We start from the raw sequence: 26,084 nt of genomic DNA, 5'->3' as shown, positions 1-26,084 counted from the left end.
TTGCGATGTAGAAATAGCAAAAAAAGGAGAAAATATATGTCATAATTGGCATTCAGCAGTGAAGTTACATTGTACTACAGCCATTTAGGCACCGTTCTACGGTGAATTGTGATTGTTATATTTCTTTTTTTGGGTTGAGAAATAGAAAAAAGAATACGTCTTAATTGCCGTTCTTTTTTGGAGGGGGGGGATTACTAATCATAAAAAAAAAATACATATATTTATGTCTTAATTGTCATTCAGCGTTGAAAAAACATTGTACTACAGCCTTTTTTGGGGGGTATTATTTTAATTTTAATTTAATTCTTTTATCATACAGTATGTCAGACAGACAGGTGACAGGCCCTTCAAAGGGAACGGGCAGTGGACAAAATGTTTCTGTCGCAGGCAGCAGAAGAAGGGGGCGTGGCAGCAGGAGTCGCAGCGAGAGGTCTGAGCTCCTGGTGTCATCTAGCGGTCGTGTCTTGACCAGCAACCCAGCTGTGCTTGAATGGTTGACTCGGTCTTCGAGTTTGTCGCAAGTTACATCAGACACCCCCAGCCAAGAGTCGGTGGGTTCCTCTGACATGACACTTAGTTGGCATGGCCCGGGAGCAGGCTGGATTCCTCCGGTAGGCGGGCAAGTAGTCATGAGGAGAGTGGCGTGGGAACTGATGTTGCGAGCGGTCAGGCTCCTGACCCAGAGACCATTGAGGAGGACACCAGTGACATGCAGACGGTACTCAATGATGATGATGATGTAGCTGATCGCACTTGGGAGCAGGGTGAAAAAGAGGCTTCATCATCAGGAGAAGAAGATGGCAGCTTGCGTGTGAGGCAGCTGCTGAGCCAGCAGGGTGGCAGCGTGGCTGTGAGTTGGCATGGTGGCAGCAGTGGGAGGTTGGGAGCCAAACATGCCCAGGGTAGACCACCCGCTTCACAGCGGCCAGGTGACGCTGCTTCCGCCTCCACGTTCTCACACCGTTGGTCCTGCGACAATGTCTGCCTCTTCATCCTCCACCGTGTCCTCAGCCTCCACTGCAGGGACAATTCACAGTGCCCCACCAGCACACCACATGTGCAGGGCACGGTGGTGTCACACTGTTCTGCACCTAGTTTGCCTGGGCGAACGGAGTCACACAGGGGAGGAACTGCTCCACATCCTTCATCAAGAAATCGAATTCTGGCTTTCTCCTCGACAACTCAAAATTGGAACCATGGTTACCGACAATGGAAATACATGGTGTTGGCGCTGCGTCAAGTAGGGCTGAGCCATGCGCCCTGCATGGAGCTCGTGTTCAATATGGTTGTAAAGCGGTTCCTGAAGTCTTCTGCCCATCTGCAATACAGTCTGAAAATGGCCAGGAAACTTTGCATGTATCTCAGTCACTCGTACACCGCAAAGCACACCCTCCTTGAGCTGCAGCGGCAGAACGGCATCCCCCAACATAGGCTGATATGCGAATATGCAACGTTTCCACCCATTGGAATTTTACCCTCCATATATTGGACCGACTGCATGAACAGAGAAAGGTCATAAACGATTTCTTGATTATACAGGCGGACAGAGGTACTCCCCTGTGTAACTTCGATGTCAACCAGTGGCAGCTCATGCGTGACACTTGCCGATTGCTCAGGCCCTTTGAGGAGGCCACGTTGTTTGTCAGTCACCAGGACTAAGGGATGAACAACGTAATTCCACTTATTCATGTCCTGGAACAGATGCTGCTATATCTGGCTGGCCAGGGGACTAGAGATGTGGTGACATCTCACGGCCACATGAGCCCTGTGGGGTATGAACTAAAGAAGGTGGAGGACATTCGAGCACACAAGCAATGCATAGAGAAATGGGTGGTTTTTCTACACAGGTGACAGGAGAGGAGGAGCAGGAGCAGCCAGAGGAGCTATAGGGTGATGAGAAAAATGATGCAGAGGACCCAGACACACTGTGGCAGTAAGCAGTGGAGATGGAGGCAGGGAGTCCCTCCGAGTCACTTGCACAAATGGCCCGATGCATGCTTACTTGCTTGCGTAGTGACAGCCGAATTGTCACCATTCGCCATAGGGATGACTACTGGCTCTCCACCCTGTAAGACCCTCGCTACCAGTCCAAAATAGGGGCCTTTTTCACACCCGCTGAGAGGACAAACTGAACTACTATCGAGACATCCTATGTAGTCAGTTGGCCGCTCTTTATGTGCTCCATCACCCATCCTCACGCAGGTCTGACCGGGGGAGCCCTCTGCGCTCACGTTCCACTGCCATGGCTGCTGGGAGGGATACAGGGACAGGAGCAGTGCCAGCTCCATCAGCAGCAACTTAAGTCTAGAGTCGCAGATGAGCAGTTTTCTTCAGCCGCCTACTGAAGAAACTACTCACCAGCAGCAGCAGGTGGACATAGTGCAGAACCTGAACCAGAAGTTTGTGGCATACTTGGAGTGCACCCTGCCACCCCACATCGAAGATCCCCTGGACTACTGGGCAGCCAAACTTGATTTGTGGCCACAACTAGCCGAGTCTGCCCTGGACAAGCTTTCCGGCCTGGCCAGCAGTGTGTCATCAGAGAGGGTGTTTAGTGCGGCGGGGGCCATAGTTAACCCAAGGAGAACTCGCCTGTCCACCCAAAATGTAGAGAAACTGACCTTTGTGAAAATTAGTCAGGTATGGATCAGCCAGGATTTTTAAACACCAATGCCTGATGCATCAGACTAGATCATCCATGGTGCCACACCAACACTTTGACAAAAGAGACCTGTTTCTTCTGGTTACCTGCTTCAGCTACTATTCTAATGCTGCCACCCGCCTGATGCCACACTTGCTGCCAGGTGCTCTTACTGTCAGCCACCATATTCAGCTGGTACTGGTATTGCCCCCCCACCTACCCACCTTTGTCACTGGGCCACTCTGTGGACTCCTCAATCTGCTGCCACCTCAGTACTCTGTGGTCTCCTCATGCTGCCTCCACCTCAACAGTATGTCACTGGGCCACTCTGTGGTCTCCTCATGCTGCTGCCTTCAACAGTATGTCACTGGGCCACTGTGTGGTCTCCTCATGCTGCTGCCACCTCACAACTATGTCATCGGGCCACTCCATGAACTTCTCATGCTGGGCCACTTCATGACTGGGCCACTATTTAGCCTTTTTTGCCTGGTTGACATCATCATTTTCTTGACCCTTCTTCTGATCTGTCAGAAGGAAGGTAAAATGAGACGCACAACAGATCCTGTCTGTGTAGTAGCTTTAAGTCCTGTATGGGCCCATCAGAATTGGCTTATGATTTGGTAGCCAAAATCAGGAGTGGGTACAAAACACAGAGGACATGCAAATATTCCATTCACGTGTCATCTCTGTTTTGGATCCACTCCTGGTATTTTTTGCTTTAGCAATACTGATAGATTACTGACAAAATGCTGACCGAGTGAAGGCGGCTGCTCCACAGACAGGATCTTTTTTTGGGGGGCTATTGTTCTGACGGATCAGAGGATGGGCAAAATAATCAGCGACGTGAACACAAACTTACTGCTGACACCCTCTCCACTCTGTTGAGGGGCTCTACTTGTATAAGAGTTTAATAAAACAGGTTCTGTAGACATCTATGTGGAATCAGCTGATGACGGTGTAAAATGAATGTGCTTGATCTTGATGCTAACATCGACCTGTAAGGCTGAGTTCACACGAGTTATTTGGTCAGTTTTGGCACCGTAACTGCCCAAATAAGCGAAGTGTGCAGTGATTCTAAGAGCGAAGCCTGTCATGTGCATGTCATACTGACTCATAGTATTGTTTCACTACCACAGCAGACTCCATATGCGTGTTACTTCAAGGTACAGTGTTCTTCACCACTATGTAGTGATCAAATCTTTTCTGAAAATTTGACGAACCGACCAAATCAAATTTTTTAGAAATTCGCTCATCTCTACTGTCTACCAATTACTACAGTAAATACTATGATGGGTCATATCCATATAAGTGAATTGGTAGTTCCATAAATGTGGTATACAAGGTATCAAAAAATATATACAATGTGATATGCTGTACAAAGTGCAACACCTGTAGGAATGTTCTATTGAGTCCTCACATTTCATACCAAGATGAAAGACAAAAACTATCAATACCAATCAGATACAAAGTTTGTTACATCATAAAATGGTTAAATTGGCCTGGTCAGAGTGAATAGTCTGACTGAGAAAGTTAAATGAGACTATTTGCCATTCTAAAAATACATGATGATTTTAAAAAGCTAGGAAAGGATGTAGAATACAAGTGACTATCTACCCAGAAAATCATCTACCAACTTAAGTAAAAAAAATACATAGCATATTGACTGATCCTTTATTTGTCTTATATTTGCTTACACTTTTTAAGTAATTGTTACTTTTAAGGCACTTCATTAAAAATACATAGTATATTGACTGATCCTTTATTTGTCTTATATTTGCTTACACTTTTTAAGTAATTGTTACTTTTAAGGCACTTCATTAAAAGTTAGGTTTTAGCGCTGCCAACTCTAGTGACCTGATATGAACAGTATGATGGCTCTATTATTCTCTTGATAGTCCTAAGATAAAGATGACCACAGAAAAGCATTGCATGGAGTGTAATATGTGATGCTCTGGTTGAGTCACTACAGGGAACTTTGGTCAGAGTGTAGGGTCTGACTGAAAAAGTCAAATTAGATTGTTTGTTTGCTGTGCTAAAAATCCAACAAAGGATGATTTTAAAAAGTTAGGACATGAAGTAGCATACAAGTGACTTTCTACCCAGAAAATCATCTACCCATTTAAGAAAAAAAATGACATTGTATATTTACATTTAGGTTGTTAATATGTGCAATTATTATTATTATTATTTTTTTTGTCGTAGTGTCATTAAATACAGTGCAGATTCAAGTCAGAACATTAGCAGAGTGGTGTCATGCGCCCTACTGGTCCCCCATCTCTCTGTCAAATTGCAATATTGCTCTGGTGGCCAGTGTTATGTAATAAAAGCATCATTGGTTCTTCTCCAGCATAGTGAATAGTAGTGCTGGATCTCCACCGGATGGAAGTTTTTTTTAACATATCACATGCTTGATGTGAAGTGCTTGTTGTATTCAGACAACTGCATAATAATAAATAATGCCATCAAAAACACAAATTATTCATTATGGATTGTGAAACAATAAGTCAAATAGGAAACAACATTTTGCTTATGTTAAAGAAAGAACAATTAGCAGCTGTGAAATATGCTCAGCGTCTGTAGAATGAGAAAGATGCATGGTACTTACTGGTTGCTCATTCAAGTCTTGAGCGTCGTCCATTAAGGTTTCTCTGTAAGGTCCAAATAGTTAAGTGATCTCACCTTGTAAACACAGTATAATTCCTCCAAATTCCTGCAAATAGACAGAAAATACGTTAACTTATTGTTTGTTTGAGAGGAGCCAAGAAGAAATTCACAGTGTGGCCCAAAGTGATTATTTGTAATAAGCAACTACTGATCCCTTTTCCTTCAAAACATTTAACATTTTTATGTCTTGTTCTAATGTACAGTCCCTCCACAAACATATATAAATAAAATAAAGGAGATTACTTACTAAGGCTTTTCGACATATTTTTGGCAAAAAAAACTGTAATAAAATTTGGTGTAGATGACATTTTGGCCAAAACCTTAGTGACTTTTTATGTTTTATACCACTCTTGTCAATTTTATAAAAAAAATGGTGGAGCTCAGCAGAAGGGGTGGGGCCACTACAGACCGACACATTTAAAGGCCATCTGTGGCAGATTTGTAGCTTTGAAACTGGCTGACCCGTTGCATGTGCATTTGAAAGCTAAAGGCATCTTAGTTGGTCACATGTTCATATGTCACTGCATTGCTGAGAAAACTGATGTTTTAATATATGCAAATCAGCCTCTAAGAGCAATGGGGGTGGTGCTGTTACACCTAGAAGCTCTGTTCACTGTGCAACAGCTGCTCCCTCTGCACTTTGATTGAGAGGTCCAGGTAGTGAACACATCTTCATGTTTGGCTCTGTCAATCACATTGCAGAGGGTACAACAGTTTCAAAAAACTGCTGACAGATGCCCTTTAATATAATTTACATTATTTAACTTTTATTAATTAAAACTGAAACCTATGCCCATTCCTAGCTGGAGGAAATTTCAGTTACATGCTCATGGACTTTACAGATGCAACAAATCAACAAATAGCTTTCATTACACCACGCAACAAAAAAAAAAACTTTTCATCTGCTACTGGGCAAAAAACATTTGTCCTATACTAAATTGAGTGTGCGGCTTACAAATCCGAAGTCAGAATTGTTGTAACACATCACAAAATTTTTCTATGCATAAGTATGCCTAAATTAATTAAGCACTTGGAAAGCATTGAATAATTTTGAACAGAACGAGTTTTGCGTAGTAAACAGTGTATGAAAATGGAATGGAATAGAAAAATTTCAAAAAGTCTTGTTTTTTCAGTTTAAAAGTCTTACTTGAGCAAGGCCCAGTATTGTTAAAAGTGCTTCAGGCATCTGCTTTTGCGTTTGTGAACATTGTTGGAATTCCAGCGGCCTTGATACCTGTTCTCCATTGTAGAAATATCTTTATGGAACCGCTCTCCATGTTCGTCACTTACGTGTCCCAAATTGGGTGGGAAAAAGTCAAGATGGGAATGTAAGAAATGCACTTTCAATGACATTTGGCAGCCAAGTTGTTCATATGCTGTAAGCATGTTGTCTACTAATTCAGCATAGTTTGCAGCTCATCTGTCCCCAAGGAAGTTCTGCACTACTAGCACAAATGCATCCCAAGCTGAAAGTTCCAGAGGGCTGAGTTTTGTTCTGAATGTGTCATCATGCATTAGTTTGTTGATTTTGGGGCCAATAAAAATTCCGGCCTTTATTTTGCCATCAGATTTCAGTGTGCTAAACTTCTCCTTCAAATCCTGGAAACCATTTACATCACGATCAAGTGCAATTACAAAATTTTTCATTAAACCAAGTTTAATGTGAAGTGGTGGAAAACAAACTTGAAGTGGATGGATCAGTGATTTGTGTTGTACATTGTACTGACCAACTGTGTGCTAGACTCTGAGAGGCCACTGTCTCATTTTGTAATGATTGTTGTCACCACGACTGTTCCATAGGCACAAGAAACACATATGCTTTGTGTACTCTAACTGTAGGCCAAGCACCAGTGCTGCCACTTTCAGGTCAGCACAAATTTTCCATTTATGTTCTGAGTACTTGATCATTTTCAAAATTAACTCCATAGAAGCATGGGTCTCTTTGATTCCAACCGCATGAGCCAATGGAACAGATGGTTTTTCGTTACCATTGTGCAACAAGACAGCTTTCAATCTTATTTTGCTAGAGTCTATGAATAGCCTCTATTCATCGGGAACATGTGTACCATCTAACTCCATCATAAGACCATTTACACTGCGTGCAGAATTATTGGGCAAATGAGTATTTTGACCACATCATCCTCTTTATGAATGTTGTCTTACTCCAAGCTGTATAGGCTCGAAAGCCTACTACCAATTAAGCATATTAGGTGATGTGCATCTCTGTAATGAGAAGGGGTGTGGTCTAATGACATCAACACCCTATATTAGGTGTGCATAATTATTAGGCAACTTCCTTTCCTTTGGCAAAATGGGTCAAAAGAAGGACTTGACAGGCTCAGAAAAGTCAAAAATAGTGAGATATCTTGCAGAGGGATGCAGCACTCTTAAAATTGCAAAGCTTCTGAAGCGTGATCATCGAACAATCAAGCGTTTCATTCAAAATAGTCAACAGGGTCGCAAGAAGCGTGTGGAAAAACCAAGGCGCAAAATAACTGCCCATGAACTGAGAAAAGTCAAGCCTGCAGCTGCCAAGATGCCACTTGCCACCAGTTTGGCCATATTTCAGAGCTGCAACATCACTGGAGTGCCCAAAAGCACAAGGTGTGCAATACTCAGAGACATGGCCAAGGTAAGAAAGGCTGAAAGACGACCACCACTGAACAAGACACACAAGCTGAAACGTCAAGACTGGGCCAAGAAATATCTCAAGACTGATTTTTCTAAGGTTTTATGGACTGATGAAATGAGAGTGAGTCTTGATGGGCCAGATGGATGGGCCCGTGGCTGGATTGGTAAAGGGCAGAGAGCTCCAGTCCGACTCAGACGCCAGCAAGGTGGAGGTGGAGTACTGGTTTGGGCTGGTATCATCAAAGATGAGCTTGTGGGGCCTTTTCGGGTTGAGGATGGAGTCAAGCTCAACTCCCAGTCCTACTGCCAGTTTCTGGAAGACACCTTCTTCAAGCAGTGGTACAGGAAGAAGTCTGCATCCTTCAAGAAAAACATGATTTTCATGCAGGACAATGCTCCATCACACGCGTCCAAGTACTCCACAGCGTGGCTGGCAAGAAAGGGTATAAAAGAAGAAAATCTAATGACATGGCCTCCTTGTTCACCTGATCTGAACCCCATTGAGAACCTGTGGTCCATCATCAAATGTGAGATTTACAAGGAGGGAAAACAGTACACCTCTCTGAACAGTGTCTGGGAGGCTGTGGTTGCTGCTGCACGCAATGTTGACGGTGAACAGATCAAAACACTGACAGAATCCATGGATGGCAGGCTTTTGAGTGTCCTTGCAAAGAAAGGTGGCTATATTGGTCACTGATTTGTTTTTGTTTTGTTTTTGAATGTCAGAAATGTATATTTGTGAATGTTGAGATGTTATATTGGTTTCACTGGTAAAAATAAATAATTGAAATGGGTATATATTTGTTTTTTGTTAAGTTGCCTAATAATTATGCACAGTAATAGTCACCTGCACACACAGATATCCCCCTAAAATAGCTAAAACTAAAAACAAACTAAAAACTACTTCCAAAAATATTCAGCTTTGATATTAATGAGTTTTTTGGGTTCATTGAGAACATGGTTGTTGTTCAATAATAAAATTAATCCTCAAAAATACAACTTGCCTAATAATTCTGCACTCCCTGTACATCATTACAGAAACAGACACCGCTTTCCATTGCATAGTATGCAGCTAACTTGGTGTGTCAATGATGAAAGTGGGAAGTTGTGGTGCCTCGTTGTAGCAAATTCCATTCCTGAAGTCTAGAAGCTATTTCTGACTTTTCTTTAGATAATGACAGATCTCATCTAAATCTGATTGGCTCAGCAAGTGCGGCTGACCCTCCAGTTGTTCTGGATCAGGAAATACACTGTGACAATCAACATCTTCTTCATCAGGATCAGAACCGTCTGTTACAATTGCCTTTCCTGCTGTGGGAGGGGCAGGCACTGGATTCTCTACATTGTGTGGTACTGGTTTAAGAGCAGGCTCACAATCAGGATACACAATTTGTGACTTGTTTCTCTTTGAATATCCGGCGATTTTAGGCTACTTTCACACTAGCGGCAGGACTGATTCGACAGGCTGTTCACCCTGTCGGATCCGTCCTGCTACTATTTCTCCATGCAGCCGGACTACCGCTCCATCCCCCTTTCGCCGTGCACTGCCATGCTGCACCGTAGCTCCACCCCCATCCCCATTATAGTCAATGGGGACGGAGCAGCAGTCCGGCGGCACGGCGAAATAGCGGCAGGACGGATCCGACAGGGTGAACAGCCTGTCGGATCCATCCTGCCGCTAGTGTGAAAGTACCCTAAGTCATGCAAAAGTAACAGTCTGAATGGTGATTTTTCTGCTCATGCCAAACCATAGGCACTGCAAAAGCCATTCCTTTACTTTTACCATTCAACCACTGCTTTAGCCCAGAGTAACACACAGTGCAACAAACATGAGGTACCCAGCTTTTATCTTGATCTCCAATTTTACAGTCAAAGCAATACTTGTAAGCAAGACGCACTCGCTTTGTCAAAATCTTGCGCTAATCATAAGTAGTGTATTTTCCACATATGTAGCAGAAATTGTCTGGATCATTAACACATTTGCGTTTATCCATCTTAAGTTTCAAAACTGATAGCACTATAACAGATCACTTTATCAAAATCTGTCCAGCTTGCCTTATATACTTACTGCTGACATCAGCCTGAGTGCGTCCGGACATGTCCTTTGGAATATTTCCAATATAATGCATTATTATTGTAACTGAATAGGATTTGCATGTATAACTTAAAATCTAGATGTATCAGGCAAATTACGAGCTCACATTTGCAATCAGTGCGCTCATTTTAGTATAAATCACATGTTGCACGGTGTTATTAATAATGTTTTCTTTCGGGGCAAGCATCAGATAAAATAAAATGGCCGCTGCCCTATTAGCACACACAAAACCAACTCCAATAACACAACTGGACGGTTGGGATCAGCTGAGTCGCCTTGTAGAGGGTCGTAACTTTGTACCCCCAGATTGTCAATAGTCTGATGGCCGCTCTTCAAGAAGAGTGGGATGCCATGCCACAGCAGACAATGAATTGACTTGCATGGGGCATCATTAAGTTATTGAGACATTGACATTTTTTGTGTGGGTATACCCACCACTGTTGTTGGCTTTTGTTTCAAAAAAATTGCTTAAGATAAGGAAATCACCATTGCATGCTTATATTTAAATGCCCTAATTTTATGGTATAATATCACTGTAGTGTGAACTTTTAACATTTTCCATAAATTTTATCCAAAAGCCAAAAATCCCTAACTTTTTGCGAGTAGCATATTTCAACTGTTTATTTCTTTTAATGTTGATGATAATGAAAACCCAGTATCTCTGAAAATTTTAAAATTATATAAAGACCAATTAAATTTTATTTTTTCATACAGAAATGTCGGCCTACTGAAAAGTATGTACAGCATAGGCACTCAATACTTGGTCAGAGATCCTTTCGCATGAAACAGCATCAATGCGGTGGGGCATGGAGGCGATCAGCCTGTGGCACTGCTGATGTGTTATGGAAGCACAGGTTGCATTGATAGCGGCCTTCAGCTCATCTACATTGTTCGGTCTGGTGTCTCTCATCTTTTTCTTCACAATACCCCATAGATAGTCTATGGTCACTAAGGGGTTAAAGGCATTTTGTGTTGATTAACTGATTAGAGTGTGACACCATGAGTCTACAGTACAATATTGAACTTTTTCACAATTTTTTAATTGTATTACTGACTTTTATCTTTTAATTACCTGCAAGCCATAATCATCAAAATTAAAGGAAATAAAAACTTTCAATAATTCACTTTTTGAATTGAATTACTAAAATAAATGAACTTTTCAATGATATTCTATTTTGAGATGCACCTATATATGGACCTAACACAATTTGCTACAATATATACGCCAAAAAAAGACTACTTTTTAGGCTGCTCTATATTGGAAGAATCTGCCAATGTAGATTTACGTACAACAGCAAGGATAGCTCTTGTCAACAACCGTATCAGTTCCTAAGAGGCAATGCTTTACAGAATGTCTGTTTATTGCCTTTCCTTAAAAAAACAACTTTCCAGCTGCTTCCAATAGGGTTCCTTGGTGAAGGCCATCCAATAGAAATGGCTGAAGCGAAGGATGTCTGAATGTGAAATATTAATGAGATAATGGCCTTCATGGCTGTATAGTCTGTTATAACAAGAGGAATTGCAATTTGTAATGATGTAATGATGTTACAAGGAAACCTTGGGAATAGCTTGTATGTAAAATTTGGAATACAAAAATAACATTGTGGTATGAATACACAAAAAGTCATCTGTGAGGAGTTTGTGAGGCTGCAGCTCTTACAAAGAAAAACAGCTCTATCCAAATACTTTGCTCAGACATAAGAATTCTACTAAATGTCACCGGGCATTGGGCCCAGGCAAAAAGTCCCACTCCTTAAGCTTGCATACTATTAAAAAAAAAACATTCCAACTTTTATTAAGGGAGAGCCACAGATAATTTAACTGTAGCGGAAACTGTCTTTCAGCACCTGCTTTCATGAATATTTTTTAAAGATGCTAGTTATATAATTTAAGTCAATGGTCTGCTAATATGAATTAATACAAAGTGAAAAAAATTTAAGAAAAATTGTTAATGGCAATCCTTTTCCATGGATTATATTAACCTTCAGAACATTATATTAGAAACATTTTAAGAGATTTAAGGTACCTATTACTTGATATTTATGGAATTTTTTCTGCTGGTTGAAAGGTTATTCTGAAAAGAGCATAACAGCATGTAGAATTTCAAAATCTTATCTGTAAGATAATGGTCACTTTAGGGTTGAGCAAATGAAAGTATCCGAAGTGGACTTCGATGCGACTTTCAGGGAAAATGTGATTCACCGCAAATCCGAATTTCCTTGTGCTTCGTGGTAACGAATATATTTTCCCTGAAATGGCGTAAAAAAAAAACATGCACAATCTCCATTCTCCATCATTGCACCCGCTACTTGGAAAGAAATGCGCTTCGTGACAAAGTAATTACTTTGTGAAATTCGGCAAAGCAGCCAAACCGAAGTTTTCAGGACTTCACTAAATACTAGTCACTATATAGAGAAGCCTGTACTATGCCATTTTTTCCATAAAAATGATGATTTTATATGACATTTCATTTTACAAATATTTCTGATGGAAACCACAGCTAACTGAATTCTTACTTGTAAGACAGGCTTAAAGGCTATGGGCAGTTATGGGCACCTTGGGAGCCAGTTATATTTTTAATTTAGATGCACTGTAAGCTAACACATTTTTATAATAGATAATGTTAGAAATGTTAGAAATTTTGCTTTGTTGGGCTTCTGCAACTTTTAAGTGTTACAGTAAATACAGTAACAACATGCTATTCTGTGAAAAATCTGTCAGAGAGCTTGTCTGATGGCTAGTTCTCCAGTCACTCCCTCTGCTCTCCCGAACAACCTTTAGGCTGGGTTCACACGGGCGTGATGGATTTGTTCAGGATGCGTCCCGGGTGTATTGCGGCAAACCCGTGCGAGTAGGTACCCAATTGCAGTCAGTTTTGACTGCGATTGTGTTCCGTTGTTCAGTTTTTATCGCGCGGGTGCAATGCGTTTTGCATGCGCGTGATAAAAAGCTGACTGTGGTACCCAAACCCGAACTTCTTCACTGAAGTTCAGGTTTGGATTTGGTGTTGTGTAGATGTAATTATTTTCCCTTATAACATGGTTATAAGGGAAAATAATAGCATTCTTTAATACAGAATGCTTAGAAGAAGGTCAATTGAGGGTTAAAAAATAAAAAAAAATTAACTCACCTTCTCCTCTTGATCGTGTAGTTGCCGATCTCCTTACTTCTTTAATTAATCATGAGCTGCCGGCTAAAGGACCTGTGGTGACGTCACATCACATGGTCCAATCACATGGTCCATCAACATGTCTGGTGGGATATTGTCATATATTAAAAGAGGCATGGAATGTGATATTATCACTTTACAAAGCATTGGTGCGGCCTTATTGAATATGCAGTTCAGTTCTAGGCACCAGTCCATAAAAAGAATGTCCTGGAGCTGGAAAAAGTTCAGCCTCCAGAGGTGTCAAGGCTTCTTTACCATAAGAACTGTAAATTTTTGAAATAGTCTATCTCAGGAAGTGGTTATAGCAGGAACAGTGGACAACTTAAAAAAAGGCTAAGGTGAAAGTTTTAAAACTAAATAACTTTAATGTAAACATTTGGGTCTCACTCCTCTTTCCTAAAATTATCATCACCACCCATCACTTGGTTGAACTGAGTGGACTTGTGTCTGTTTGCAGCCGTACTATCTATGTAACTATGAATTTCTGGAAATTTTGTTTCAGGTCCAATTCGCCAAGTTTTGCCCCTTTGGAAAAGAGACGTTCAAATCAGTCCTTCCAAAAGGAAGGAAAACTAAATATGTCTGTGTAACCCTTTTCTCTCTCTTGCCAAAAGTGAAAATTATGTTAATGAATTAACAAAAATCCACAATAAAAAAAACTTTGGTCCCTTTATTTTGTCGATCTGCTTTTTGTTGACTGAAATACAGACATGGTCTCAAAATATAACATACCCTGGAGCACAATGTTTTTGGAATGGAAATGTTACATTTCTTAGGCTACTTTCACATCTGCGCTTTCCATTTGTGCTATTGAGATCCATCATTGGATCTCAATAGCGGAGGGGGGGATGCTTCCGTTTTGTTCCCATTCATTGTCAATGGGGACAAAACTGAACTGAACAAAACGAAATGCACCAGAATGCATTCTGTTCCATTTGGTTGTGTCCCCATCGCAGACAGAATAACACTGCAGAAAATAAATAAATAAAGTCTCTGTAAAAATATACTTGTCCCCTCAAGCGCTGCAAATCTAAAGACAATGTAGGAAAAGTCTATTACTTGAAGAAAATATATAAAAAAAGATTGCGCTGCAAGAGAAAAATCTTCTTTGTGTATAAAAGTTCACTTGTTAAATCTTCAACTAGTGGGATCACATGCCAACCTCACAATCCAGCATTAGTATGGAAACCTGTGGGTAATGAGAAAACGCACTATGGTGTAGCAGGTTCCAAGCATCTAACGCACCATGTGAATAGGTTATACTCACAAGATTCCTGATTAGTGAAGGCGTGTAGAAATATTGATGGTATCAAAGTAGAACTCTGCTGGAAAAGAGAACTATAGTGTAGTATGTCACAAACACTTTATATGGCTGCAAACAGATTATACTCACAGAGCTTCACTTGTCAAGTGCGTGTATAAGATCTTAAAAGAATTTTCATAGACAGCTCAAAACCTGGGTAACAGCCGACATCGATGTCCAAAAACTCTCAAGGAGGAAGTCGCAAGAAAAGTAGGTGCGCACCAAAGGTCAGGTAAAAACTATTTAATACTGGCAAAAAGTACAACTATAAAACATATAAATGTCTGGAATAATGCCCGACCCGGGTTTCGCGGTGATGCTTCGTCTGGGGCGTTGATTGGTAATTGAATACACTGTGTTTAAGTAGACGGGGAACCTCCCCTGGACCACGTCATAAGCACTTCCAAAAATACAGGTTAAAACAAATCATATACATACAGAGTAAAACTATGATAAAAACAATTATGATAAAAAGAATTATGATAAAAAGGACTGGGACAGAACCGGACAGCTTACGGCGAATGTATTTTAAAATAAGCTAGCATTAATGTCACATTCAATGTTAAGCCCTTGCGGTTGAATGGTGCCCAAACGGAACATCCACTCAACCTCTTTTTTTTTTATTATAGCAATGAAGTCCCCTCCTCGAATAGGGGTATGAACTAATTCCAAACCAGTAAAGCGGAGACCCTTCAGATTTTTGTCATGGTGAATCTTGAAATGTAACGAGACACTATGGGTCTCAAGACCTTTTTTAATATTACGAATGTGCTCCTGCACCCGAGTCTTGAGGCTCCGTGTAGTCCTACCTACATATTGGAGGCCACATGGGCACTCCAAAAGATAAATCACACCAACATTATTGCAGGAAAATTGACCTTTAATTTTGAATGTAGTCTCTTTTGTTTTTTTAGATGTAATTTGGTCTACACACCTTTCTCGTTGTTTTAGGATACGGTTTTTGCAGGGTAAGCAAAAGCCGCACCATGTGAACCTGCCCTTTTTAGTACTGGTGCGTTTTTTATTGGTAGCGAGACTAGCACTACGGACTAGTTTGTTGGTGAGATTATCTGCTCTTTTAAATACTACAGGAGGCCTGACCGGTAAATCTTTACTGAGTACAGGATCATTCTGAAGGATATGCCAATTTTTTTGGATCATATTCTTAATGCAGCCTATTTTACTGTTATACTGGGTCAGAAATGTATACCTAAAATCTTTTTTTGTAACCTTTTTATTGTTAATCTGTGACTTATTATCAATGCGTTTTAGTTCTATTTCATCTTTGCAATGGTCTAAAAAACCTTTTTCATAGCCTTTTTCTAAAAATCTATGTTTGACCATCTGCCCCTGTTCTCTGTAATCCTCTAACTTACTGCAATTTTTCGAGATGCGTTGAAATTGGCTTTTAGGTATATTTGTAAGCCAAGATGGATGATGGCAACTGTTAAGCTCAATATATGTATTAACATCTACTGCTTTAAAAAAGGTCTTAGTTTTAAGTCTACCATCCTCCACAAAAATAACCAAATCGAGGAAGTCTACAGAGGTAGCACTGATGTGGTTGGTGAATTTAAGATTGAAACTATTAACATTAATGTCCGCTAAAAAGCTGTCCAGACCCTCCCTCTCACCTAGCCAGATGAGAAGGCAGTCGTCTATATACCTTCGCCACACAAAAAGCTGTCCCTTTCCTAAATCTTTTTTGAGGATCTGATCAATATTCTCCCTCTCCCACATAGTCATAAAAATATTGGAGAGGCTTGGGGCGAATTTCGCCCCCATCGCCACGGGGAATGCTGAAGATAAAAAGTATCTTTATATAAAAAATAGTTGTGGGTGAGGCAAAAAGCTACACATTCCAAAATGAATTTTTTTTGATCTAACCCCATATCTGGATCATTTTTTAAGGCTTCTTTGACCCCTTTAATACCCAATTGTTGGGGAATGCAGGTATAAAGAGACGATACATCGACCGTGGCTAACCACAGGGATCCATGAACTTCACCAATGTCCTCAATGAGGTCAATGACACTAGAGGAGTTTTTTAGGTAAGAGGGGGCCACAGTCACATACTTCTGTAAAAAGAAATCAATGTATTCGGAGACTCTACTGTTCAGGGAATTAATCCCTGATACAATAGGTCTCCCTGGTGGATTGATGGGATCCTTGTGAATCTTTGGCAGAAAATATATAACAGGGGTAACTGGGCACTTCAAAAAGAGGTAATCATGTTCTTTTTTATCTAACACCTCTCTCTCCAAACCTCTTTTTAAAATACCCTCCAGCTGCCCTTTAAACAAAATGAGTGGGTTGTTCTTTAAAACCAAGTAGGTATCTCCATCCGAAAGCAGTCTATCCATTTCCCTAGAATACTGTTCCACATCCATAATAACAACTCCCCCCCCCCCCCTTATTATGGATGTGGTACAGTATTCTAGGGAATGGATAGACTGCTTTCGGATGGAGATACCTACTTGGTTTTAAAGAACAACCCACTCATTTTGTTTAAAGGGCAGCTGGAGGGTATTTTAAAAAGAGGTTTGGAGAGAGAGGTGTTAGATAAAAAAGAACATGATTACCTCTTTTTGAAGTGCCCAGTTACCCCTGTTATATATTTTCTGCCAAAGATTCACAAGGATCCCATCAATCCACCTGGGAGACCTATTGTATCAGGGATTAATTCCTGAACAGTAGAGTCTCCGAATACAATGATTTCTTTTTATAGAAGTATGTGACTGTGGCCCCCTCTTACCTAAAAAACTCCTCTAGTGTCATTGACCTCATTGAGGACATTGGTGAAGTTCATGGATCCCTGTGGTTAGCCATGGGGTTAGATCAAAAAATTTCATTTTGGAATGTGTAGCTTTTTGCCTCACCCACAACTATTTTTTATATAAAGATACTTTTTATCTTCAGCATTCCGGCGTGGCGATGGGGGCGAAATTCGCCCCAAGCCTCGCCAATCTTTTTATGACTATGTGGGAGAGGGAGAATATTGATCAGATCCTCAAAAAAGATCTAGGAAAGGGACAGCTTTTTGTGTGGCGAAGGTATATAGACGACTGCCTTCTCATCTGGCTAGGTGAGAGGGAGGGTCTGGACAGCTTTTTAGCGGACATTAATGTTAATAGTTTCAATCTTAAATTCACCAACCACATCAGTGCTACCTCTGTAGACTTCCTCGATTTGGTTATTTTTGTGGAGGATGGTAGACTTAAAACTAAGACCTTTTTTAAAGCAGTAGATGTTAATACATATATTGAGCTTAACAGTTGCCATCATCCATCTTGGCTTAAAAATATACCTAAAAGCCAATTTCAATCTCGAAAAATTGCAGTAAATTAGAGGATTACAGAGAACAAGGGCAGATGGTCAAACATAGATTTTTAGAAAAAGGCTATGAAAAAGGTTTTTTAGACCATTGCAAAGATGAAATAGAACTAAAATTCATTGATAATAAGTCACAGATTAACAATAAAAAGGTTACAAAAAAAGATTTTAGGTATACATTTCTGACCCAGTATAACAATAAAATAGGCTGCATTAAGAATATGATCCAAAAAAATTGGCATATCCTTCAGAATGATCCTGTACTCAGTAAAGATTTACCGGTCAGGCCTCCTGTAGTATTTAAAAGAGCAGATAATCTCACCAACAAACTAGTCCGTAGTGCTAGTCTCGCTACCAATAAAAAACGCACCAGTACTAAAAAGGGCAGGTTCACATGGTGCGGCTTTTGCTTACCCTGCAAAAACCGTATCCTAAAACAACGAGAAAGGTGTGTAGACCAAATTACATCTAAAAAAACAAAAGAGACTACATTCAAAATTAAAGGTCAATTTTCCTGCAATAATGTTGGTGTGATTTATCTTTTGGAGTGCCCTTGTGGCCTCCAATATGTAGGTAGGACTACACGGAGCCTCAAGACTCGGGTGCAGGAGCACATTCGTAATATTAAAAAAGGTCTTGAGACCCATAGTGTCTCGTTACATTTCAAGATTCACCATGACAAAAATCCGAAGGGTCTCCGCTTTACTGGTTTGGAATTAGTTCATACCCCTATTCGAGGAGGGGACTTCATTGCTATAATAAATAAAAAAGAGGTTGAGTGGATGTTCCGTTTGGGCACCATTCAACCGCAAGGGCTTAACATTGAATGTGACATTAATGCTAGCTTATTTTAAAATACATTCGCCGTAAGCTGTCCGGTTCTGTCCCAGTCCTTTTTATCATAATTCTTTTTATCATAATTGTTTTTATCATAGTTTTACTCTGTATGTATATGATTTGTTTTAACCTGTATTTTTGGAAGTGCTTATGACGTGGTCCAGGGGAGGTTCCCCGTCTACTTAAAACACAGTGGTATTCAATTACCAATCAACGCCCCAGACGAAGCATCACCGCGAAACCCGGGTCGGGCATTATGCCAGACATTTTATATGTTTTATAGTTGTACTTTTTGCCAGTATTAAATAGTTTTTACCTGACCTTTGGTGCGCACCTACTTTTCTTGCGACTTCCTCCTTGAGAGTTTTTGGACATCGATGTCGGCTGTTACCCAGGTTTTGAGCTGTCTATGAAAATTCTTTTAAGATCTTATACACGCACTTGACAAGTGAAGCTCTGTGAGTATAATCTGTTTGCAGGCATATAAAGTGTTGTGACATACTACACTATAGTTCTCTTTTTCCAGCAGAGTTCTACTTTGATACCATCAATATTTCTACACGCCTTCACTAATCAGGAATCTTGTGAGTATAACCTATTCACATGGTGCGTTAGATGCTTGGAACCTGCTACACCATAGTGCGTTTTCTCATTACCCACAGGTTTCCATACTAATGCTGGATTGTGAGGTTGGCATGTGATCCCACTAGTTGAAGATTTAACAAGTGAACTTTTATACACAAAGAATAACACTACAAGCAGCGTTTTTCTGTCCGTGATGTGGTGCGGAGCAAGAAGGATCCATCATGACTCACACTGTAAGTCAGTGGAGACGGATCAGTTTTCTCTAACACAAAAGAAAACGGATCCATCCCCCATGGACTTACAATAGATTTAGTGAGGGGAAAAAAAAATAATACTCACTTGTGTCCTATTTTTCAGAGTCTATAATGCAGGCTGCAGACCTCTTCCGATCTATGGCCTGGGGTCACTCTGACATCACCACACTGTGTCATGGCGTATGCTGGGGCAATAACATCATATTATATAGAGAATAATATTGATTCGCTGAAAATAGAATATCTCTTTTACCCTTAATTTAGAAACTACTTCTGCTAAAATTTACTCCGTTCAAGCCTCTAAATGCACCACAGGTTATATATAGAGAGATCTAGGTGTCTAGCATCAGAAAGGGTGAGGTTCAGTATAAAAAAAGCGCCTTTTTTCATGCATATGTAGTCTTACGCATTTCGGTAAGGAGCCTTAGTCACAGCATCATTTTTGATTAGCTACAGGTTATGAATACCCTGCATCTTTGGAAGTGTTCTCCAGTGGTATTTACTCTAAGCCAAAGGTGTGCATATTGTACTAGAAAAACAGACTACTATCAGGCTCTTGGAAAGAGAGGGCCTAGTCCTATTAGTTCTGCTGTGGCTACTGTTACTGACTGTCTAAAATGAGTCCAGGAGTCTCCTTTCCAAAGCAAATGCATTGTTACCAAAAAGGATTTTGGTTCAAGGCATGTGGAATAGGCATGAAGAGGAAAACAGACACCAGGTCTTTCTGTCCTCGGTGACAAGACGCATCACCATAACGGGGGTCCCATTTTGACGTTTACTGTAGAGTCCATTCCCTTCTAGGATCCATACACCACTGTTCTGAATATATTTTTGGCTCAGAAATGTGGTTGTCATGTAGAAAACCATAATTCCTATTCTTATACAGAAAAGTATGCATCTCATCAAAGAAAACTGTTTTTAAAATGCCACTCAGGGAAAATGCATTATTATATAGCTACCGACTGGTAACACCCAACTGTACCTTTACTGAAAGTTGCTGACAATTCATAAATTCTAGCAGGAATTATTAAGAATTGGCACATCACAGAGTCATGAGAATAGATGCTCCCCAATAAAATGTATTCTTTATTTAAGAAAATTTGAAAATGCAAATACAATAGTCTGACCTCTCAAAAAAGATAGTGGGTGACAAATAGAAATGTTGAGAGGCCACTTGAATAACATATATGGTACATTATATCTTGTTCAACAAGGCATGACCATACTGCATATATCAGTATGAATTTCAGATAGGCAAACTAAAACAAGATGGTATTTCTTATGTAACAGAGATCTTTACATAATCACATACAGTACATGCCAAAAGGCAAATATACTATGGGCAAGAGGGAGACAGACAACAACTGGGCACTAGAGGGGGGACAGACTGGAACAGTAGGAAAGATGGGGGAGACAGATGTAGAAAACTAAATTAGTAGAAGAAAGAAAATAAAACAAAAACAAGGGAGGAGGGGGGGTCTTCATTAAGCCAGCAAGGCCCGATATTCCGGGGTCCAAGAGGTAATGAAGGCCTCGTGGGATGCTCCAAAATTGTTATTACATGGGGAATGCAAATAGTTACTGTAACAGAAAAGTCTGGAGAGGTGACAGGTCCTCTTTAAGCCTGTCAGAATACACTTGAGCCAAATAGGCTCATAGATGGGATCAGGGGTAGGGGATCTATAGTGTCCATATGGTCTAGTAGTGTATATTGATGACACTATCCCTTTAATAGAAGATATTCCTATCATATTGTTATGTACAGTAATTACCCTATTTCTTACAGTTTGTTATGCCACATTTTGTTAGCATTAATCTTTACAAACATCTTTCATTAAGTCAGAAGTGCAGAATTTAACCATTTCAGTTTCAGGGATTTTTAGTTTTTTAGTTTTTGTTTATCACTCCCTGCCTTTCCGAGACTAGTGATGGACAAACATCGACCGGGACGATTCACGATCAAATGTTCACAAACCCATTCACAGTAATGGCAAGCGAACCTGAAAAACCTTCAAGTCATATTAGCAGCCAGCAAAGACTTACTAAAAGTACACAAATAGTCCCACAACATGGACAGTTATATAACATAGGGGGATCATTGACAAAAATTCCCACCAAAAATATGCATTTTAATCAGGGGCCATTTTTATGCTTCTTAAAGGGAAACTCTCGAAAATGTGCCCTGCTGGAGCCTAGAATTTTTTTATTTCCTATCGGTTGTGCAGCACTCCACGTTTTTGTATCCTGCAGAGTCCATTAAAAAAATGCATACGTTAACGTAAATTTATTTTCTACCATGGAACTGTATGGTACGCCACTGTACAGCATCAGTCTGAGGCATCTGTTAATGCATATATTTTTGGTATGCATTAAATGGATGGCAAAAATAGGATGTGAACCCAGCCCTAGTGTCAGAATAAGCACCAGTACACATTGGAGCAGCGTAGCGGATAGAGGAGGCCGCCATGTACTGACAGAGTGCTACCTGATTCTGGTGGTCAGAGATGAGGACTGTGTTTCCCAAGGATTATTTTCTACTGGGAAATACAGGGCACAGTATAATACACTAGAATCTATATAATATAAAGATATTAGCCCTACCCCTGAATAATAATACAATTAGGTGGTCATTTATTATATAGAAATACGTCTATGTTAGGCATATTTCTGACACAGATTGTGGCGCAAAGTTCCTTAGCACTGCAATCTGCACATTTTTCCTGCTCATGCCAGGTCTAAAAAAGGATGGCGTGGGCAGGGAAAGGAATACAGTTATGGCCATCCAGTTATTGGATACCACCGCCATACATTGACAGGATAACACCTCTGTACAGTGACCGGATACAACCGCCATACAGTGACCGGATAAAAGGGTATAAGGGGGCACAGTACAGGGAATGACTAGGGGAACTGCACAGGGTGTGGTAAGAGGGCACAATGCAAGGTATAAGGTTGGGCACAGTACAGGGTGAGGGGCACACTATGGGGTGGGGGGAACAGTCACATGACCCTGTGACATTAGAAGGTCCTTATTTTGAATGCGGTTCATACACCACCATAATGAGAGGCAGAGGAGTGAGACAAGGGTGCGATTATGTGGCTAGAGATAAAAAATATAACTATCAGCCAGTACAGGCCCCAAAATTAGGCAATAGGCATTCACCTGACAGCACTGTACCTCCAGCCACAGAACTTTGGATTCTGTGGCTGGAGGTAAATTAGGTGGTCACAGGATAAATATGTAACTGTTGGCCAGTATAGGCCCCAAAAATTAGGCAATAGGCATTCACCTGACAGCAAAGAACTTTGGATTCTGTGGCTGGAGGTATATTAGGCGGTCACAGGATAAAAATGTAACTGTTGGCCAGTACAGGCCCCAAAAATTAGCCAATAGGCATTCACCTGACAGCACAGAACTTTGGATTCTGTGGCGGGAGGTACATTAGGCGGTCACAGGATAAATATGTAACTGTCGTACAGTACAGGCCCCAAAAAATTAGGCATTCACCTGACATAAAAGGCCTTTTATGTCGCTGTATATACATAAGGCAAGGACCATTCTTTGTTCTGGGTGGTGGCGGATATGTGTGTTGTGGCATGATGAAATTCAATAACAAGTGGTCATCACACATGTTGAATTCATCTGAGATCCATGCCTCATTCATTTTTAAAAATGTGAGGTAGTCCACACTGTCGTGAGCTAGGCGAAACGCTTATCGGTCACGATTCCCCCTGCTGCGCTGAACGTCTTATAGAACAGGACACTCGACGAGGGGCAAGCCAAAAGTTCCATGGCAAATTGTGCCAGCTCTGGCCACAGGTCAAGCCTGCACACCCAGTAGTCAAGGGGTCCCTCGCTTCTCAGAGCGTCTACATCGGCCGACAACCCGATGTAGTCGACCATGCTGGATCCAGAGGGCAGCTGTCGATGGGTTGGCTGCAAGAATGATCTCATATCCAAAGTGACCAACACATCTTCAAACCGTCCTCTTTTTGCAGGCGCGGTAGGATTGGTACCCTCACCTGTTTCGCTGTGTGTAGAAATTCCTCTGCCAGTGCCCGCAACAGCAGCATGCAACATCTCTCGCAGCAAGGCCTGGAAATGCTGCATTCTGCCAGCCCTCTGTGATGCTGGTAACATGCCTGCCATTTTGTGTTTGTACCAGGGGTCTAAGTACATTGCTACCCAGTACAAGTCCTTGACCTTTATGCTTTTTATACGGTCCCTCATCAAACACTGGAGCATGAAGGCCCCCATTTACACTAAATTGAAAGTGGTGGAGTGCCATGGCTCCTGCTCATTGCCCAAGAGAATGTCGTCCTCTGTCTCCTCCCCCCAGCCACGGACAACAACAGGGATCCCAGAAAAGTTTAATGCCTGCTCTTCTTGCTCCTCCTTCTCCACCCAAGCCACCATCCTCCTTTGACTCCTCTTCAGACTCCTGCTGACTTGTCTCAGATGGAGTAGCCCCCCTGGGAATTCATTCAGCATTGCGACTTCCTCATCTATCAGCTCCTGCTCCTCGACGGCTTGATCAATGACACAACGCAATGCATGCTCCAGAAAGAAGGCGTAAGATACGATGTCACTGATGGCGCCCTTGCTGCAACTGACCAGTTTGGTAATCTCATCAAATGGCCGCAGAAGTCACTGGCGCAAAGAAAATAAACCAAGTTCCCCAGAACATGTCCTGCCGCATTGTTCATACAGGTAGTCATTAACGGCACGTTTATGTTGCAGCAGCCTATCAAGCATATACAAGGTGGAGGTCCAGTGTGTCGGGCAGTCACAAATTAGACATCTGACGTGCAAGTTGTGTCACCGCTGAATGTAAGCAAGGCGAGCCATGGCCGTGTATGATCTTCTAAAATGGCTAGAGATTTTCCTGGCCTGCCGCAAGATGTCCTGGACCCCGGGATATTTAGCAACGAACCATTGTTGCACACCACTTTGCCAACTGTCAAATCGAGCGGGGTTAGCCACTAATCGGCCTGTGACCGCAGAGCTGAAGGCAGTGCAGGATCGGTGTGGCTCTTGGCTTCCAGGCAAGTACAGCATGGCAACGTCTCACCTGGCACATCAAATTGGATCTGGGGAGCATGTGGGATGCAGCGGAAGAGGCGGTAGCAGTGGAATAGGAGGAGTCAGCCAAGGAGGAGACGGAGGATGGAGTAGGAGGAGGAGAAGAAGAGGCAGGTGTGCATACAATCCGTGGCGATAAAACCGAATCCACACGGGTGCCACAGGTTACATGCTTTATGGCCGTCAGAACGTTTACTCAGTGGGCAGTAAAAGTTATGTACCTTCCCTGCCCGTGTTTGCTAGACCACGTGTTTGTGGTCAGATGTATCTTGGCACCGACACTGTGTGCCAGAAATATATTCACTTGCCGCTAAACGTGGCCATATAGTTCAGGGATGCCTATCTGTGAGAAATATTTCCTTCTGGGGACCTTCTGTTGCGGTGTGCCAATGGCCACAAATTTTCTAAAGGCTATGAGTCCACCAATTTATATGGCAGTAGTTGGTGGGCTAGCAGTTCCGACAAGCCAGCGGTCAGCCGTTGGGCAAGAGGATTATGGGTGTCATAATTTTTTTACGCTCGAACATTTGAGCAACGGAAGCCTGCCTTGTGTCAGATGAACGCGATGACGGCACGGTGGAAGGTGAAGGGGAGAACAAATGGGAGGAGAGAGGAGAAGGAGGAGAGGCAGGACGTGGAGCGCCGGGAGTGTGGCTTTGTGGGTTCTGACGGCATTGCTCCCACTGGGATCGGTGATAGGAGGCCAGGTACCTTCTTAAGGTGCTCATCCCTAGGTGAGTGTTGGGCTTACCACGACTTATGCGTTGACAGCACAGGCTGCAGATGGCAACACTATTGTCAGCAGCTGACACGTTAAAAAAAGCCCACACTGCGGAGCCATGTTCTGGCGTCCTGGGAGCACAAGATGTGATCGTGCATGGTGGATGGCTCGCTCCAGATACATTTGCAGTCTGCTTTTTGCTTCCTGTGCACTGCAAGTTCTGCCTGCTTTTCCTCCTTCTCCTCCCTATCTGCTGCTCCTTCTCTCCCTCTGAACTCCCCTCCTCTTCCTCACTAATGTGACATCCATCAACACATCATCATCGTCACCTTCCCCACCACTGACATTTGAGATCTCGAAGTAGGCAGCAACAGCAGGGACCACCCTCCTTGGGCTGATCTGGGTACTGTCGTCAGAACGCTGGGTGGCAGCCGTTGCTACCTCCTCTTCCTCATCTGATGCCAAGAATGACTGCGCATCGGTAAGTTCTGGGAATGGATGGGAAAATAATTCCTCTGACTCGAGTGGAGGGGCTATGGTGGTGGTGTCTTGGGGATGCACACAGCAGAGAGTGAGGTGGGTACAGATACAGAGGATGAAGAGGTGGCATAAGTGGAAGGCTGAGTGACCCACTCAACCAACTCTGGTGCGTCTTTTGACATAATCACAAGCACCTTATCCAACTTCCCACTTAGGCTCCGGTCTGGTACACTTGCCCGACCCCTACCACCCCAGCGGAATGGCCTGCCTCTTCCTCTGCCTGTCATT

The 26,084-nt window shown here is 41.9% G+C and overlaps 1 protein-coding gene across 11 annotated transcripts in view; it reads right to left on the bottom strand.

Annotated features, from left to right (window-relative positions):
- The window catches only part of EYA4 (EYA transcriptional coactivator and phosphatase 4), a 390,423-nt gene that overhangs the window by 344,997 nt on the left and 19,342 nt on the right, over positions 1-26,084 (bottom strand). For 9 of the 11 annotated variants that reach the window (XM_040429159.1, XM_040429165.1, XM_040429163.1 and 6 more), the window contains exon 2: positions 5,247-5,351. In XM_040429159.1, the coding sequence (XP_040285093.1) occupies positions 5,247-5,279 (33 nt within the window). In that variant the 5' untranslated portion in view covers positions 5,280-5,351. Of the gene's footprint in view, positions 1-5,246; positions 5,352-9,223; positions 9,237-26,084 lie in introns of those variants that run through there. The other 2 variants (XM_040429161.1, XM_040429160.1) reach the window with 1 other exon arrangement.

Source organism: Bufo bufo, chromosome 4 (genome assembly GCF_905171765.1).
Source record: "Bufo bufo chromosome 4, aBufBuf1.1, whole genome shotgun sequence".
Taxonomy (NCBI): Eukaryota; Metazoa; Chordata; class Amphibia; order Anura; family Bufonidae; genus Bufo; species Bufo bufo.
Note: the sequence above shows the minus strand (reverse complement) of the source record. Positions and strands in the feature narration are given on the sequence as shown.